At 38.8% G+C, this 19296-nt stretch overlaps 1 protein-coding gene across 16 annotated transcripts in view; it reads left to right on the top strand.

The window, feature by feature from the left end:
- Positions 1-19296, top strand: part of MLLT10 (MLLT10 histone lysine methyltransferase DOT1L cofactor) — a 257846-nt gene that overhangs the window by 110821 nt on the left and 127729 nt on the right. For all 16 annotated transcript variants that reach the window (XM_046678439.1, XM_046678438.1, XM_046678444.1 and 13 more), the window contains 2 exons: positions 16384-16487; positions 17812-17905. In XM_046678439.1, coding sequence (XP_046534395.1) covers positions 16384-16487; positions 17812-17905 — 198 coding nt within the window. The remainder of the gene's footprint in view (positions 1-16383; positions 16488-17811; positions 17906-19296) is intronic.

The raw sequence follows: 19296 nt of genomic DNA, 5'->3' as shown, positions 1-19296 counted from the left end.
TTGCCTTGTCTTTATTCTCTTGAAATCAACAGGGTTGATAATTTTGTGTGTGTGTGTTTTACAGATGATTTTATTTATTTATTTATTTATTTTGGGAGGGGTGTATTATGTAACTCTTGATTGACCTCTTTCTTGCTTAATATAAAGAAGTTTTTGGGTTTATTTCTAATTTTGTTTAAATGTTTTCTAATTTGTTTACTTCCTCTTCTGTGAAGTTTTAATTTTTTTCTTACTGTAATATTGTTTCTTTTGTTTATTTTTAAGTATTTGTTTTGGAAATTGTCATATGTATAAAATAAACAATAATATAAGGGGCCAGCCCCGTGGCCGAGTGGTTAAATTTGCACGCTTGCCTTTGGCGGCCCCTTCACCAGTTCGGATCCTGGGCGCAGACATGGCACCAGTCATTAGGCCATGCTGAGGTGGCATCCCACATCCCACAACTAGAAGGACCTACAGCTAAAATATACAACTATGTACTGGGCGGATTTGGGGAGAAAAAGCAGGGGGAAAAAAAAGAGATTGGCAATAGTTGTTAGCTCAGGTGCCAATCTTAAAAACAAAAACCAACAATAATATAATGAAACCACCCCCCTCCCATTCATCAGCTAACTCCGAAACATTACCAAATCATAGCCAGTTTTTCATACAGCCTCTTTATTAGTTTTCTAGGGCTTCCATAACAAAGTACCACAAATCGGCTGGCGTAAAATAACAGAAATTTGTTTTCTCACGGTTAATGGAAGCTCGAAGTCTGAAATCAAGCTGCTGGCAGGATTGGCTCCTTCTGAGAACTCTGAGGGAGAATCTGTTCCATGCCTCTCTCCTAGCTTCTGGTAATGGCTCGCAATGCTTGGCATCCTTGGCTTGTAGATTTATCACCCCAGTCTCTGCCTCTGTCCACATGATGTTCTTTTGTCTCTGTGTCCTCATGTGGCTGTCTTGTAGTAAGGACACCAGTTGTAATTGGATTAGGGGCCCGCCTTACCCCAGTATGATCTCATCTTAACAAATTATATCTGCGATGATCCTGTTTCCAAATAAGGTCACATTCTGAGGTGCTGGGGGTTATTAGGACTTCACATACTGGTTTTTTTCTTTTGAGGAAGATTAGCCCTGAGCTGACATCTGCTGCTAATCTTCCTCCTTTTGCTGAGTAAGACTGGCCCTGAGCTAATGTCCATGCCCATCTTCCCTACTTTATATGTGGAATGCTGCCACAGCATGGCTTGACGAGTGGTGCGTAGGCCCACATCTGGGATCTGAACTCGCAAACCCTGGGCCGCCAAAGCAGAACATGTGAACTTAACCACTGCGCCACCAGGCTGGCCCCTTCACTTACTTTCTTGAGGAGGACACAATCCAACTCGTAGTAGTCTGCCCTCTGCACCCCCCACCCCCAAATTCATGCTCTTACTACATGCAAAAATACTTGTATTCCATCCCAGTATTTCCCAAGTCTTAATCCATTCTAACGTCAGCTCTTAAGTTCAAAATCATGTCTAAATTTAATACAGTCATGTGCCACATAACATTTCAGGCAGTGATGGACAACATATATGACAGTGGTCTCGTAAAATTAGTACCCTATAGCCTAGATGTGTGGTAAGGCTGTACCATCTAGGTTTGTGTAATATGTTCAGTGCTGTTCTCACAACAATAAAAAAACCCAATGATGCATTTCTCAATGTAACCCCATCCTGGACTCATGAATGTAATCTCAAAAGTTCTGAATCTCATCTTCTGAATCATCTAAATCAGGTATGGGTGAGACTCTGAGTGTGGTCCATTTTGAGGCAAAATTCCTTTCCATCTGTGAAATATAGATAGAAAAGTTACCTATTTTCAAGATACAATGGTGGGATGGGTATATTGTAGACATTCCCATTACAAAATGGAGAAATTGGAAGGAAGAAAGGGGCCACTGGTGTAAAGCAGATTTGTAACTCAGAAGGATAAATTCCGTTAGATTCCAAGGTCTGAGAACAATGCTCTGTGGCTTGATGATCTGTCCTCTGAGCCCTTTGGGGTGGCCCTGCCCCTTGGTCCTCCTCTAACCATACCTTATGTTAGGTCGAGGGCTGAAGTATTGAGTTTTCTGGCTTTACAATGTTTGTGTTCCATCCCCTGCTTTCAGCTCTGTCTGTTCACCTGTGTCACAGAGGGTGGTTTCTCTCTGTGCTCTTCTCTTTACCACACTTTTGCCCCCTCCCTTAGTGTTAGATTGCTCTTGTTTCTCCTTTGATATTTTGGGCCTGGAGTTTCTCTGTTGTTTTGGTACAGCCTCAGTCTTTGGTGGGCTCTGTTTATCTGGGCCTCAGAGTTTCACCGTTCCTTCCCCTTCTCCCTCTGGCCAACTTTGCTTTGTGTGTGTTGAAGGACTTGTGCGGGAGAGAGCTTCCTGCCGCTCCTCCAGCCCTAGAAGATCTCTAATAGTATTGTTAACAGATCCTGGGAGTGGCAGTTTTTCCTGCCCCTTGTCTAAGGGTAAAAGATTTTTTCCTTTGTCCTCCTAACCATGGTTGGTCTTTACCCATGTCCTGAGCAGGACAGGGTTTGCTACCCATCCCCCAGATGCTTAAGCCTTTTGACAGGACTGTCTGGGCAAGAGGTGGGTTTTCATATCTTCCCTTTTGTGGTGCCTGATCCCTTCCCTCCTGCCTGTACCACCCAGGAGAGATTCTTGCTGGTTGTCTCCTTGCTTCCAATCTTCCCCATGAGCTTCTTGTAAAAGTTCATGGAATAAGGCCTGTGAGTGGGTGTGAACTCATTTGTCTGTGGTTCTGTGCTATCACAGTAGCCCACAATCAGCCTTTAGCAATTTGTTAAAGTTTTAGCTGATTTCTTCTTTCCTTGCTCTGTCTTTGGTGGATAGTCTGAGCATCTTGTGGTTCTTAGGAGATTGTGGGGGAGGGTGCGTCTCCCCTTAGGTTTCATGCTACTCGGTTGCCTTGCAACTGTAAATCTTTCATAGTTTCAAGAAGAGTTGTGGTTTTGTACTTTAAATGGCTTTTTCTTGTTAGGTTTGGAATGATGCTTTTTCAGCTACAAGAGCAGGGAAGAAGTGCGAGCCTGCACTATGTGAGGCAGAATTGCCAAGACTTCTATGGCAAGCGTTTGAAGACAAGATTAAAAGACTCTGAGAAGTGGGCCTAGTAGAGTGGATAATAAAACTATGTAGAGCCAAAACCCAGCAGATGACGATGTTCCTTGGAAACCCAAAGAACACACCATTGCCAAGGCCAACAGGTGTGTTCTGTGAGAGGGGCACCAGTATCACTGAGAAGTTCACAACTGGCCTCCCCTCTGGCCGGAGCGAACAGCAACAGGAAAGCACAGATCCCCAAAGTACAGAGGGAGGTGGGAGCGCTTAGCCAGCAAAGCCATAGGACACAATCATCATGATAGTAGGAAGGCTAGAGGGGGTGGGTGGCCAGGGGCCTGACTCTCAGAATCAGTGGAGTTGGTTGAGAGAACGAGGCATCCCAAGGGTCAAAATAAACAGTTAGCCTCATGGGCACTGGATCAGTCCTCACAATGAAAAGAAATCAAGAAGTCATGAGCAGGAAGCTGCAGGCAGCTGCCCCAGTGAAAATTCAAGATCCCTTGCCCACTTTCTGGACCTGAGCCAGTTTCCAGACCTGGAGCCTACTGATTTTAGGAGACAGTAGGCCCCCAGGAAGAAGGCCTCTGCAACACCATAGAAACTATACTCAATAATGCTTCCCACTGTCCTTCTCCCAAGGGATAAATATACACTGGGCTAAGGGGAATGCCCAGATATTTCAGGGACTGCTCAAAGAGGGTCCAAGTTGATGCTGTTACCCAGGAACTCAAAGTATCATTGAGCCCATGTATTACAGTGAGGCCTCTGGGGCCAGGCAGTAAATGTTCTGGCTCAATGAGTCCACTGGATTCTGGACCCTCCTGTGGTCACTTGGTAGTTGGCACAACCTCACAGTGGGTTACTGGCCTGTGGGGTAAGAGCTAGCATAGTGAGGAAAGCCAAGAGGAAGCCTCTGAATTTGACACTGCCCTCTCCCCTCACCAAGATAGAAAATGGAAAACAAAACAGCATCTCAGGAGGAATGTCAAGTATCAATACTACCCTTAAAAACCTAAGGAATATGGGGGTGGTCTGTATGATATCTCCATCTAATTCATCAATATATCCCCTGCAAAAACCAGATGGATCCTGGGGGATGACACTGAACCACCACAAATAAGCAAGCAGTAGCCCCAACCGTGGCCTCCATACTGGCTGGTTTTCTTTGAGAGAGCAGATTAACATGGCCACAGGCACATGGCATGTGGACAGTGATTTAGCCATTGTGCTCTTTTCCATCTCTATCCCTAAAGAGAACCAGATACTTTCACTTGGAACAGACAATGGTGTACATTTATAATTTTGCCCCAAGACTGTGATAATGCCCCTGCCTGCTATTTTAGGACAGTCTAAAAAAAATGTGGAACGTCTGAATATTCAGCAAAACATCGTACTAGTCCACTATATCAACGCAGACTTCTTAGTTAGGGTTAGAATTTGCCTCTGAATCCTTTTGATGTGAACAAAGTGCCTGGTTTTAAAAAAATTAGGTAAAAGTATGATTCACTGTCTCTCTCTTTTTTTCTTAAAAAAGTGAAAACTTCTAGGCTATGAATTTGCCTCTCTGTATAGCTTTATTCATATACTTGAAAACCTATTTAGATGTGCTTTTGTTGTTTGAGAGCTTTTTCTCAGTAATCCTCAGTTTACAATTTTTGTTCTTGATCCAAGAGCTATTTAGTGAGAATTTAAAAATTATCAAATCACTTGTTTTCCTGCCTTGATTCATGTGTCTTGGGGCTCTGTTGTTAGATGCATATGTATGCTTATAAGTGTTATATCTTCCTGATGGATTGAACTTTTTATTATAAAATATTCCTCTTTATCTTTAATAACATTTTTTTTCAAAATATATATTTTTTTGTCTCATATAATGATAGCCACTTCAGTTGTCTTGTGCTTACCCTTTGCATGGTATATATTTTCATCATTCTGCTTATTTGTACCTTCAAATCTAAAGTATACCTACTGTAGAGAGCATATGGAACTTTTGTGTTTTTTTTCCATTTTAGCCATTTTTTAAAATTGAGTTCATAATAGTTTACATCATTGTGAAATTTCAGTTGTACGTTATTTCTTGTCTTTTACCACATAAGTGCTCCCCTTCACCTCCTGTACCAACACCCCTTCCCCTGGTAACCACTGAACTGTTTTGTTTGTCCATGTGTTTGTTTATATTCTACATATGAGTGAAACCATGTATTGTCGTTCTCATTCTGGCTTATTTCGCTTGGCATAATACCCTCCAGGTCCATCCATGTTGTTGCAAATGGGATGATTTTGTCTTTTTCTATGGCTGAGTAGTATTCCATTGTGTATATATGTACCACATCCTCTTTATCCAGTCATCAGTCAGTGGGCAATTGGATTGTTTCCATGTTTTGGCTATTGTGAATAGTGCTTCCAATGAACATAGGGGTACATATGTTACTTTGTATTGTTGATTTCAAGTTGTTTGCGTAGATACCTGGTAGTTGGATAGCTGGGTCGTATGGTATTTCTATTTTTAGTTTTTTGAGGACTCTCTATACTGTTTTCCGTAGTGGCTGCACCAGTTTGCATTCCCACCAGCAGTGTATGAGGGTTCCCCTCTCTCCACACCCTCTCTAACATTTGTTATTTTTAGTCTTAGTGATTATAGCCATTTTAACAGGTGTAAGGTGGTATCTTAGTGTACTTTTGATTTGCATTTCACTGATTCAGTGATGTTGAACATCTTTTCATGTGTTAATTGGCCATCTGTATATCTTCTTTGGGAAAATGTCTGTTCATAGCCTGTTTTTTGATCGAGCTGTTTGTTTTTTTGTTGTCCAGTTGTGTGAGTTCCTTATATATTATGGAGATTAACTCCTTGTTGGTTATATGATTTGCAAATATGTTCTCCCAATTGACGGATGTCTTTTGGTTTTGATCCTAGTTTCTTTTGCCTTGCAGAAGCTCTTTAGTCTTATGAAGTCCCACTTTTTTATTTTTTCTTTTGTTTCCCTTGTCTGAGAAGACATGATATTCGAAAAGATTCTTTTGACTTTCATGTCAAAGAGTGTACTACCTATATTATCTTCCAGGAGTTTTATGGTTTCAGGACTTATCTTCAAATCTTTGGTCCATTTTGAGTTTATTTTTGGGTATGGCGTGAGATAATGGTCTACTTTCATTCTTTTGTGAGTGGTTGTCCAGATTTCCCAACACCATTTATTGAAGAGACTATTTCTCCATTGCATGTCTTGACACCTTTGTTGAAGATTAGCTGTCTGTAGATGTGCGGTTTTATTTCTGGGCTTTCAGTTCTGTCCCGTTGATCTCTGTGCCTGTTTTTGTACCAGTACCATGCCGTTTTGATTACTATGGCTTTGTAGTTCATTTTGAAGTCAGGGATTGCGATGCTTCCAGCTTTGTTCTTTTTCTCAGGATTGCTTTAGCAATTCAGGGTCTTTGGTTGCCCCATGTGAATTTTTGGATTCCTTGTTCTATTTCCGTGAAGAATGTCATTGGGATTCTGATTGGGATTGCATTGAATCTGTAGATTGCTTTGGGTAGTATGGACACTTTAACTATGTTTATGCTTCCAATCCATGTGCATGGATTCTTTTTCCATCTCTTTATGTTGTCATCTATTTCGTCTCATAGTTGGCATGGTTAAGTTCTTCACCTCCTTGGTTAAATTTATTCCTAGATATTTTATTCTTTTCGTTGCGATTGTAAATGGAATTGTATTCTTAAGTTCTCTTTTTGTAAGTTTGTTATTAGAGTAGAGAAATGCAACTGATTTTGGTTGATTTTGTACCTTGCAACTTTACTGTAGTTGTTCATTATTTCTAGTAGGTTTCTGATGGATTCTTTAGGGTTTTCTTTATATAAAGTCATCTACAAACAGTGAGAATTTCACTTCTTCACTCCCTATTTGGATTCCTTTTATTCCTTTCTTTTGCCTGATTGCTCTGGCCAAAAGCTTCAGTACTGTGTTGAATAAGAGTGATGATTTTCTGCACGCTTGTCGTCTTCCTGTTCTCAGGGATGCGTTCAGTTTTTTCCCGTTGAGTATATTGTTGGCTGTGGGTTTATCATATATGGCCTTTATTATGTTGAGGTAATTTTCTTCTATCCCCATTTTGTTAGGAGTTTTTTTTTTTTTAATCATAAATGGCTGTTGGATCTTGTCAGGTACTTTCTCTCTGTCTATTGAGATGATCATGTGGTTTTTATTCCTCATTTTGTTAATGTGGTGTATCACATTGATTGATCTGCAGATGTTGAACCATTCCTGTGTGCCTAGTATAAATCCCACTTGATCATGATGTATGTTTTTTTTGATCTGTTGCTGTATTCTGGTTGCCAATTTTTTGTTGAGGATTTTTGCATCTATGTTTATCAGCACTCTTGGTTTGTAGTTTTCCTTTTTTGTGTTGTCCTTGTCAGGCTTTGGTATCAGAGTGATATTGGCCTTGTAGAATGTGTTAGGAAGTGTTCCATCTTCCCTAATTTTTTGGAATAGTTTGAGAAGGATCGGTATTAAATCCTCTCTGAAAGTTTGGTAGATTTCTCCAGGGAAGCCATCTGGTTCGGGGCTTTTATTTTGGGGGATGCTTTTGATTACTGTTTCAATCTCTTTACTTGTCATTGGTCTATTCAGATTATCTATTTCTTCTTGATTCAGCTTTGGAAGGTTGTAAGAGTCTAAGAATTTATCCATTTCTTATAGATTGTCCATTTTGTTGGCATATAGCTTTTTGTAGTATTCTCTTATCTGTTTTATTTCTGTGGTATCCATTATTATTTCTCATCTTTCATTTCTAACTTTATTTGAGCTTTCTCTCTTTTGTCTTTGTAAGTCAGGCTAGGGGTTTGTAAATTTTGTCTATCTTCTCGAAGAAGCAGCTCTTAATTTCATTGTTCCTTTCTGCTGTTCTTTTGGTTTAATTTTCATTTATGTCTGCTCTGATTTTTATTATTTCCCTGCTCCTGCTGAGTTTGGGCTTTGTTTGCTCTTTTTCTAGTTCTTTAGGTTTAGTTAAAGATTGCTTAGTTGAGATTTTTCTTGCTTGTTAAGCAGGGTCTGAATTGTTATGAATTTCCTTCTTATGCTTTTGCTGCATCCCATGTGAGATGTTATGGTGTATTTTCATTTTCATTTGTCTTCAGATATGTTTTGATACCTACTTTAATTTCCTCGATCCATTGCTTATTTGGTTGCTTGTTGTTTTGCCTCCATGTTTGTCACTTTCCCAGCTTTTTTCTTGTAGGTGATTTCTAATTTCATAGCATTATTGTTGGAAAAGTTGCTAGAATGATTTTAATCTTCTTAAATTTCTTGATGCTTGCCTTGGTTCCCAACATATGGTGTGTATTTGAGAATGTTCCCTGTGCACTTGAGAAGAATGTGTTTTCTGCTGTTTTTGGATGGAATGGATCTTTCTCTCTCTGTTATGTCCATCTGATCAAGTGTTTCATTCAAATCCAGTCTTTCCTTGTTGACTTTTCTGTCTGGATGATCTACCCATTGATGTAAGTTGGGTGTTAAGGTCCTCTACTATTATTGTGTTGCTGGTAATTTTTCCTTTTAGGTCTGTTAATAGTTGCTGTATATACTTAGGTGCTTGTGTGTTAGTTGCATGTCTATTCATAAGTGTTATATCCTCCTGGTGGAGTGTCCCTTTATCATTATATACTGCCCCTCTTTGTCCCTAATTGTTTTTTTTATCTTGAAGCCTGTTTTGTCTTACATAAGTGTGGCAACACCTCTTTTCTTTTGTTTGCCATTTGCTTGGAGTATCTCTTCCCTCCCTTCACCACGAGCCTAGGTTTATCTTGAGAGATGAGATGTGATTCTTGGAGGAAGCATAGTATTGGGTCTTGTTTTTTAATCCATCCCACCACTCTGTTGTCTTTTGCTAGAACTCAATCCATTTACATTTAAGGCGATTATTGATATATGAGGGCTTAGTACTGCCATTTTATCACTTGTTTTCCAGTTGTTCTGTACTTCCCTTGGTTCTCATCCCGTGTATTTCAGACTACCCGTTGAGTTCTCTCTATAGTGGTTTTTCTCAGTTTTCTCTTTATTTATTATTTGTGTGTCTGTTCTGATTTTTTTTGTGTGTGTGTGAGTAAGATTGTCCCTGAGCTACCATCTCTTGGCACTCTTCCTCTTTTTGCTTAAGGAAGGTCATTGCTGAGCTAACATCTGTGCCAGTCTTCCTCTGTTTTTTGTATGTAGGACACTGTCACAGCGTGGCTTGATGAGTGGTGTGTAGGTCCACACCTGGGATCCAAACCCGCGAGTCTTGGGCTACCAAAGTGGAGTGCGTCAACTTAACCACTTGGCAAACAGGCCAGCCTCTGTATTCTGAGTTTTTGTTTAGTGGTTGCAATGACGTTTGTATGAACAGTCTTGTAGATGAGATAGTCCATTTTCTGATAGCCTCTTATTCCCTTTGTCTAAGCAGGTTCTATCCCTCTCCTCTTCCTCTTCTAAATTTGTTATTGTCACATCTTATTTCATCTTGGGAGTTTTTGGTTAAAATGAAATGATTATATTTATTCTTGATGTTTTCCTTTCCATTATCTTTACTGCTATAATAAGTGTTTGCTAATCTGTTCTGATAGTGAGTTTCAATTTTCTGATTTTATCAGCCTGTTTATCTTCTTGCTCAAGGCTTTGTAAACCCTTTTTTCCCCCCAGATATGAGAACCTTCTTGATCATTTCTTGTCTGGGGCTCTTGTGGTGATAAACTCCCTCAGCTTTTGTTTATCTGGGAAAGTTTTTATTTTTCATCATATCTGAAGGATGTTTTCACTGGATAGAATATTCTTGGCTGAAAGTTTTTGTCTTTCAGAATTTTGAACATATCGTTCCACTCTCTCCTCACCTGTAAGGTTTCTGCTGACAAATCTGCTGAAAGACTGATAGGGGCTCCTTTGTAAGTTATTTTCTTCTGCCTTGCTGCCCTTAATATTTTTTCTGTCATTGATTTTTGCCAGTTTTACTAATATATGCCTTGGAGAAGGTCTCTTTACATTGATGTAATTAAGAGTTCTATTATCTTCTTTTACTTTTATTTTCACCTTCTTCCCTAGGTCTGGGAAGTTCTCAGGTATTATTTCTTTGTACAATCTCTCTGCACCTTTCTCCATCTTCTCCCTCTGAAATACCTAAAATCCTTATCTTACATTTCCTAATTGAGTCAGCTATTTCTTGGAGAATTTCTTCATTTCTTTTTAGTCTTAGTTCTTTTCTCTTACTCCATCTGAACCATTTATGTATTCCTATCCTCTAAATTGCTAATTCTATTCTCCATAATATCAGCTCTCTTACTTAAGGATTCTAGATTTTTCTTTATCTCATTTGTTGTGTTTTTCATCTCCAGCATTTCTGATTGGTTTTTCTTTATAGTTTCAGTTTCTTTTGTGAAGAATTCCCTGCGTTCATTAATTTTGTTCCTGATTTCATTGAACTGCCTTTCTGAGTTCTCTTGTAATTCACTGAGTGTTATTATGATAGCTGTTTTGAATTCTCTGTCATTTAGATTGCAGATTTTTGTGCCTTCAGGACTGATTTCTGTGTGTTTGTCTTTCTCCTTCTGGTCTGGAGTATTAATATCCTTCTTCATACTATTTGATGGAGTGGATTTGTGCCTTTGTGTAGTGATAGTATCTGGTCACAGATTCCATCTGCTGCCACTGGGAGGGTCAGGAGGTGTGTATTCTAAGCCTGCCGTGATCCCTATCAGCTGTGCCTTTCTGAGCCTGGGCCACTCCTTGGCCCTGCTGGCCCTCATACTGAATGGGGAAGCGATGCTCTGGGGCCTCATGGCTGCTGCCTCCTGCTCCCACAGTCCGCTGAGATGTGCTCTCTCTTTTGGGGCCACAGTGGTACCGTGGGCTTTTGTGGAAACTCATTCTTCTGGATGTTCAGATCCGCTGCCACTTCCTCCTAGGTAATACCAGGTGTTGTGCTTGGTGGGTGGGTCCTCCCCACTGGGTCCAAGCCATAGCCACTCCCTGGGACTGCGGCTGCACCTTGGGCTCTCCCACTGGGTGAGAAAGTGATCACATGGGGGCTCAGAGCTGCCGTCACCTGTTCCGCATTCACACAAAGGTGTGCTCACACTCTTGGGGCCACAGTGGTGCTATGGGCACTCCAGCTGGGAGGGCAGTCGCATGTGTGTGCAGGGCTGCTTGGGGGCTGGAGAGTGCTCACCTATCTCCACCACCTCCCCGGGGGTAGTCCATCCACCTTCAGATGTATAGCTGCATGGATTTCTCAGGTGTCCTGGTGTGCTGTGTTGGTCTCCTTTGCTGATCAATGAATGTCCATTTAGTTGTGGTTCGAAGGCAGAGAGACAAAGGGAACACCTCACTCAGCCATGTTGCTCATGTCACTCCTCTCGTGATTTTTAAATTATATTTTTTTGGGTTATTTTCTTAGTGGTTGCTTTAGGGCTTACAATATTCATCTTAACTTGCCAGCATCTATTTAACTCCAGTAATATATAGAAGATTCATTCCTGTATAACTCCATTCGTTTCCCCCTTTTTGTACCTATTATTATTACAGATGTTATGTCTGTATTTACTAGAAACCCAACAATATGCAGTTAAAGTTTATTGCTTTATATAATCTTACATCTTTTAAAGAAGCTAAGAGAAGGAGACCACAATTATATTTAGAGAGAGAGAGAGAGAGAGAGTGTGTGTGCATGTGTGTGTGTGTGTGCGTGCGTGTGTGTATTTGTGTGTATGTATTCCTATTTACCATTTTTGTTTCTCTTCATTTCTTCCTGTGGGTTCTAGTTAACCATTCTGGTGTCATTTCCTTAGTCCAATATAGCTTTATTCCTCCTCTCTTTCATTGTGTTGTCATTGTCAAATATATTACATTTCCGTATATTATAGTCCCAACAATACAATTTATGGACATTGTTTTATGTGATTGCTTTTTAAATTAAGAGAATGAGAAGTATCTAATAACTAGTGTCTTTTATCATTTCCTACATAATTACCTTTGTCAGAGCTCATTGTGTGTTTTAATTGATCTATTTTATTTATTTATTTTTAATTTTAGCTTTATTGAGTTGTAATTGAGTGGAGCTGTTAGGATTTTTGTGTGGATTGTAATTACTGTCCAGTGTCACTTGATTTTCACCTAAAGAGTTTCCTTTAGTATTTCTTGTTAGGTTTGGAGCATCAAAGTGTCCTAGTTTTTTGTTTGAGAATGTCTTTATTTCACCTTTATTTCTGCAGTATAGCTTTGCTGGATATAAGATTCTTGGTTGATAGTTTTGTTTTCTCAGCATTTTCGCATATGTTACTCCATTGCCTTCTGTCCGCCATTGTTTCTCATGAGATCTCGTGTTAATTTTATTGTAATTTTCTTCTGTGTGATAGCCAATTTCCTTGTGTTGCTTTCAAGATTGTCTCTTTTCTTTTACTTTCATCATTTTGAGTGGATTTTATCCTTATTGGAGTTTGTTGAGCTTTTTGGATGTGTAGATTATTGTTTTTTTAAATCAAGTTTTGGAAGTTTTCTGCCATTATTTTTTGAGATACAGTGTGTGTCCCTTTCTTTCCTCTTCTGCTTTTCTTTTCTATTTTTTTTTTAAGATTTAATTTTTCCTTTTTTTCTCCCCAAAGCCCCCTGGTACATAGTTGTATATTCTGAGTTGTGGGTCCTTCTAGTTATGGCATGTGGGATGCTGCCTCAGCGTGGTTTGATGAGCAATGTCATGTCCACGCCCAGGATTCGAACCAACGAAATACTGGGCCGCCTGCATCAGAGTGCACGAACTTAACCACTCGGCCACAGGGCCAGCCCTTGCTTTTCTTATTATACGTACATATATTGGTGCACTTATTGTGTCTCACATTTCTCTGAAGTTGTTCTTTAGGTAGTGTAATCTAAAAAATCTGCTCTTGAGGTTGTATCATCTCTATTGATCTATCATTAAGTTTGTTGGGTTTTTTTTCCTATTACCATCTCAAATCTACTGTTGAGCCCTTTAGTGAACTTTAAACTCCAGAATTTCCCTTTGGTGGAAGTTTTTGTCTCCTAAGTCCAATATCTGGGTCCCCATCAAAGGCAGTTTTAATGCTTGCTTTTTTCTTGTATATGGGTCACTCTTTCCTGTTTCTTTGCATGTCTTTTAATTTTTTGTTGGAACTGGACTTTTTAGATAATAAATTATAGCTGCTCTGGAGAATGATTCTTTCCTCCCCTCGGTGTTCTATTGTTGTTTGTTGGATCGTTTATTTAATGACCTGGCTGGACTAGTTCTCTGATGTCTGTTTTCCCAACAATGTATAGTCTCAGATGGCCCTGCCAAATGTATTTCCTTTTCATTTTTTAAAAAAAGCCTGACTTCTTACAGTTGCCCTTGGGTTGACATAAACCACTTATTAGTCAAAGATTGTGCTTAAGCCCAGTTTACCTAGTTAGCTTTTCACCTTTTGCCATTTGATATGTGTGTGACTTAGATTATGTTCTAAGGAGATTCGAGGCTCTCTCTACAGTTGTTCCTTGAGCGTGCACACAGTCTTTCAGACCATCAGGTATGAGTGTGCTTTTATTTTCAAGTCTGGCTTCTTAGGAATTGTCCCTGTGTCAGAGTAACCTATTGTTCAGCCAGTTTTTGATTGTGGGTTCGATTAAAGCCACTTGAGCCTTATTTGTTGATGGATTTCTCTGTGGCTTTGGGGAATTCTTCTAAGTCTGTCCCAAATCCCACTTCAGTTTCCCCTGATTGGGTGCAACCTATTTCATGTTCCTAGCCTTCTTGACCCCCAAGGTTGAGTGTGATCTTAGGAGGTCCCTTATTTGCCTTCTTTCTCTGTTTCCCTTTGCTACCTTTCTGAGTGATCTACTGCTTTGCTTGTTTGTGCTATCCTGGAGCTATCAGTTCTGTCTTAATTGGTTGCCACGGAAGTGTTTTTGACAGTGCCTTAAGGAATGAACTTCTCCAAGGCTTGTTCCTAAGAAAGTCAGTCTTCTCAGGCAGAGCTACTCAGTTCTTTGTTCTTAAGGCACCCTCTGGGCAGAACCTCTGCACTGCTGCTCTTTTGCTGGGCATGGGGACAGCACCCTGCTTCTCCCAAAGAGACTCCTGTACTCTGACAGGGTGCTGGGAGGAGGGAAAGGTATATAACCCCTCATTTTCTCAGCTTGTCCTTCCTAGTATAGAACTTCCATTCTACTGGCAAGCTGAGGAAGGGATGATAGGGCCCCTGGCTTGTTGTTAGGGTGGGAGTCTATGAGTGGGAGCTACCAGGGCTGAGTAGGATGAGAGTCCCTGGAGACCTGGCCCTTCTATTGCAAAACTATAGCCTTAGACTAGAAGCTGGGGAGAGCGGAAACCCTCATCTTTTGGACCACACCCACCCAGAGGGGAACGTCCATCATAGGGAACTGTATGTGGGAGAGATGTTGACGGGAGCCGGTAGATAGATCATGGCTCAGATGCCACAGACTCTCCCTTTTCTTAGTGACAGTTAGTAGATTTTCTTGAATAAGTTTTCCTGTTTGCTACATGTCTTTAGGACAATTTTCAGAGACTTTAAGTGGTTATTTTTCACCTGTGAAATGGTTAATTCGCTAGGAAGTGGATTCATGAAATTCTTCACTCGGCCATTCCAGAAGTCTAGAAGTTCTACCTCCTTTTTTTTCTTTTTAAATATTCATCATAATATTTCGTTTTATTGAATGGTCAAATGATGATGTCTCTTACTGTCAGCTTTTTGGAAATTACTGAGATATTCTTTGAGGCCTGTTTGCATATTTTCCCTGAATTTTGCGATATAAAATGTTACTGTTTCAGTGTATTCTGTCCTTTCTTTTTTAATCTTCTTGATCATTTGTAGGTTAAAAATGTGTGTTAAATTCTTCAGTTGTAATTGTTTGATTCTTTCTTATAATTTGAACAGAGTTGTTCTTATTCAATGTGTCCAGGTTGATTTTGTTGTAACTTGAGATTTTACTTTTTAGAGGTATAATTTTTGTAGTCCAGTTCAGTCTGAATCTGTGTTTTTCAACAGAGGAGTTGGAATTCATTTATCTAGCTAGATATTAGGCTGCTTTAAGAACTGTCTTCTTGTCAATGTTGTTGAATGGTGTTGTCTGGTACCACACTGTGTAGTGCAGGGAACCTCTCTAGGTTTAAAAATACATGTGGTCATGGGCCAGCCCAGTGGCATAGTGGTTAAGTTTGCAAGTTCCCCTTTAGTTGCCTGGGGTTCACAGGTTTGGATCCCAGGCATGGACCTACACTGCTTATCAAACCATGATGTGGCGGCATCCCACATACAAAGTAGAGGAAGATTGGCACAGATGTTAGCTCAGCAACAATCTTTCTCAAGCAAAAAGAGGAAGCTTGGCAACAGATGTTAATTCAGGGCCAATTTTCCTTACCAGAAAAAAAAAATTTACACGTGGGCCTATTGAAGTTGGCTAGGTTATACCTTACTACTGTTCAGAAATTGGTTTCTTTTTAGAAGTGTATCACCTGATGATTATATGTAGTTAGACATTAATTTCTGTATACTCAACTTCCAGTCAGCTGATAATTTTATTCATTATGCACTGATACTTGTAGATTGCACTTTATAAAATTCAGTCTTTCATGAAAAGGAGTACTGTCTATCAGCTGTTTTCACTTGGGAAAAGTGCCAGATAGATGCCAGTCAGAGTTGCTGGGAGTGTTCATTGGCTGAAACCTCTTGGGGGAAGTTCTGACCACCGTAGCTAAAGTGTCTTCCTCCAGGCTCAGTATGTCAGGGTGGCAGGACTGAATGACAGCCCATTTGGGGTTCTTGTGCACAGTTGGGATGGCCTCAACCTCGCTCGTATAGGACTGTCCTTCATCTCTTAGCTCCCTGTATCAGACTCCCTTAGATATGCTTACTTTCCAGCAGAAAGACAAACCTCTTTTCACACCCTTGTTACAGGAATCAGTTGAATGTTGGCGAGGAGGTTTTAAGAGGCATGGTAGCCTATGTCCTGGCCCCTTGCCTCAGTGCCTGTGAAAATTCTTCCTATCTTGCAGGGTTTTTGAGTCTAAAGAAAATCGTGCCTTCATGAAGTCTTGCTAGGACTACTTATACGTCCTTGTTTATATTTTCATGTTTGTAAAAATTAGATTACTGTCAGAAAGAATGAATTCATGTTTTGAAGTAAAGATGGTTAAATAGTAAAGCTGATTTGACTTCTGAAGATACTTGTAAAATTCAGATTTGTTTAAAGCACTTACATGGTGTTTGTTTCATTTTTGTTTTTGTTTCTCTACCCTAAGACTTGCTACATTTGTGATGAACAGGGAAGAGAGAGTAAAGCAGCCACTGGTGCTTGCATGACCTGTAATAAACATGGATGTCGACAGGCTTTCCATGTGACATGGTAAGTATGTTTTCCCTCATTGTACAGAATTGAAATTGGAGGTTAAAGACTTAGTTAGGTACCCAAATATTATGTACACTAAATTTTATTGGGATAGTTTCTATGTTTAGATTTACTTATTTGTAGTGAAGATAATGCTAATAATTGCTTGTTTTTACCAGTGAATTTTCAGTAGGTGAACCCTAGTTCTAGTGTCTTATTCACTTTGATTTTGTTTAAAATATTGGTGTTGGTTACCTACCCTTTGGTTTGTTATTAGGATTAAAAGAGCTGATGTAGGTAAACTTAGTGCAGAGCCTGAAAGATGAGTAAGGAGTTAGTGAATGACACTGTTTCTTCACTGTCTTTGTTTTGAGGGGGGAAAAAGCAATCACCATTATTCTCAGTATTATAGTGGCTACTTCTTCAAAGGTTACCTAGATAATTTAAAATATTCAACATAATAGACAATAGTTCAAAATAAAAGTTTGGAAAGAATCCATGTACTTATTAATTTTAAGAATTAGCTATGTCTATCAGCCTCTATATAGGCACATACTTTATTTCCTGAGCTTTTAGTGTGTGGATTTAGTCTATTTTAGATTACCTTTGGAGAATGGAAAAGATTTTTGGTTTTTATAAATTCTCTTAATACTGTACTTAATTTTCCAAAGATGAAATCCTTTTTGGGTATGAGATATATACTAATACTGTAATTTTGGAATGTTAAAAATGGAAGGTCAAATTGACAAGATGATGATTATACACTTAGCGTTTTGTGTTTTTAAAAAACACGATTATCATAACTTTAGGTTTTAGTTTCATCTCTTCAATTGTTTTTGACTGAAAAACAGGGCTTCTGTTTTTCTTGCTTCCTGTCCTGTCCTGTGACTTGGAGCATTTTCCTTGTAACTGTGTGATCTGCCTCTGTGGGCGAATACCATCACATGTCATTTCAGCCCTTCAGAGGCCTAGCCTTTCCCTTTGTACCTGTGATACAGATTGAAAAAGTAAGATGAAGTGTGAATTATGGGAGGGAGGGTTTATCCTAAAGAAATTTAATATCTGTTATGGTGACATAAAATATGCATAATTCTTCATCCTTGTTAGAGATGGATGAAAAGTTTATTTTAAACCATAAATATAACAACAAAAGAAATCAGTCGCAGGTTGGAGTGAAATGCACTTGATCACAGCTAGAATAAAAGCCTTCTATTTTCCCTTTTTATCTTAAGGAGAGGTAAGATTTTCTTACAAACCTTATATGTGTGGAAGTGGATTTTAATTTATTTATATGTTTACTGTGATTTGAAATTTTATTAATATACTTGGCTTTTATTTTCAGTGCTCAGTTTGCCGGACTACTCTGTGAAGAAGAAGGTAATGGTGCAGATAACGTCCAGTACTGTGGCTACTGTAAATACCATTTTAGTAAGCTGGTAAGAATTTGTCTTGAATTTCATATTAAAATGGTAATTAGTTTTGACAATAGAGTTGCCTCTGTTGTATGAAAAAGGCATAATAGCTCTTTCTTTTCCCATGATTTTTGCTTGAGATTGTTTGCTTAGCATGTTCTTTATTGGGAATTAAAAGATCTGGTAAATTTAAAAGATTTTGCTTTACCTGGGTTCGTTTATAAAGGTGAATATTCTAATTTAGAATATATATTAATAGTAAATGTTGGTATACATTTAGTAGAAAAAATAAATGTGTGAGAAACTTTATAATTTAGTTAATATCATTTTTGACATTTGATTATACTTTTTGTGATTCTCACTTGCTTATCTTTTCACTTAATTACTGTTACTCGTTTAATTTTTTATTTTCATTTTTATTTACTAGGAGATGGTAAAACTAAAGACTGTTTTGTGACGTTTTGGTTAAAGATCTTCAGAAAAATATATTTACAACTTTGCGACTATTTTAGATTTGGTCAGTCTTTATTGTTACACAGTAGCCTGGATGATGGAGTTAGTGGTATTTGATTAACTGTTACGTATTTTGTGTCCATGTTCCTTTGAAGGATCAATATTTCTTTAACTCCCAAGTGTTTATTTCTCAGTCTTTAATGATAACGATCAGATTTGTGTACTGAAAGTCTGTGGTTACTTTGTTTTTCTTTAGTGTCTTATTTTTTTTTTTTTAGATTTTTTTTTTTTTATTTATTTATTTTTTTTTTATTTTTTTTTTTCCTTTTTCTCCCCAAAGCCCCCCAGTACATAGTTGTGTATTCTTCGTTGTGGGTTCTTCTAGTTGTGGCATGTGGGACGCTGCCTCAGCGTGGTCTGATGAGCAGTGCCATGTCCGCGCCCAGGATTCGAACTAACGAAGCACTGGGCCGCCTGCAGCGGAGCGCGCGAACTTAACCACTCGGCCACGGGGCCAGCCCCTAGTGTCTTATTTTTTTATTGTTGCTTTTCCCAGGTGAATTTCTCTCCTCTTTTTTAAAAAAACAAATAATGTCGTTAGGGACTCGTTTCTCATGAAACGAGCAGCTTTTGACTCCAATATTCTGGTTCATGGATGTAAAATATTTAAGAGTGTGTATATATATTTTATATTGAAGACTTTGATTTATTTTAATGACGGACAATATTAAAGTGGTTTAAGAGAAATTTTGAGATAGTAAAATTCAAAATTTTGCTTCCTGGATGTTAAAAGTATATTGGAATCTTCATTTTCTACGGGAGTTGATGATATAGATAAAATATAGAAATAATTAAAATGGATTTTCAAGTTTGTATAAATAGAATTTTCTCATGGCTGGTTATTGACATACTGGTATCTCATTTGCTAGTTCAGAAAAAAAGTCTGTTTAATAATTTAATGA

Source organism: Equus quagga, chromosome 12 (genome assembly GCF_021613505.1).
Source record: "Equus quagga isolate Etosha38 chromosome 12, UCLA_HA_Equagga_1.0, whole genome shotgun sequence".
Classification (NCBI taxonomy): Eukaryota; Metazoa; Chordata; class Mammalia; order Perissodactyla; family Equidae; genus Equus; species Equus quagga.
Note: the sequence above shows the minus strand (reverse complement) of the source record. Positions and strands in the feature narration are given on the sequence as shown.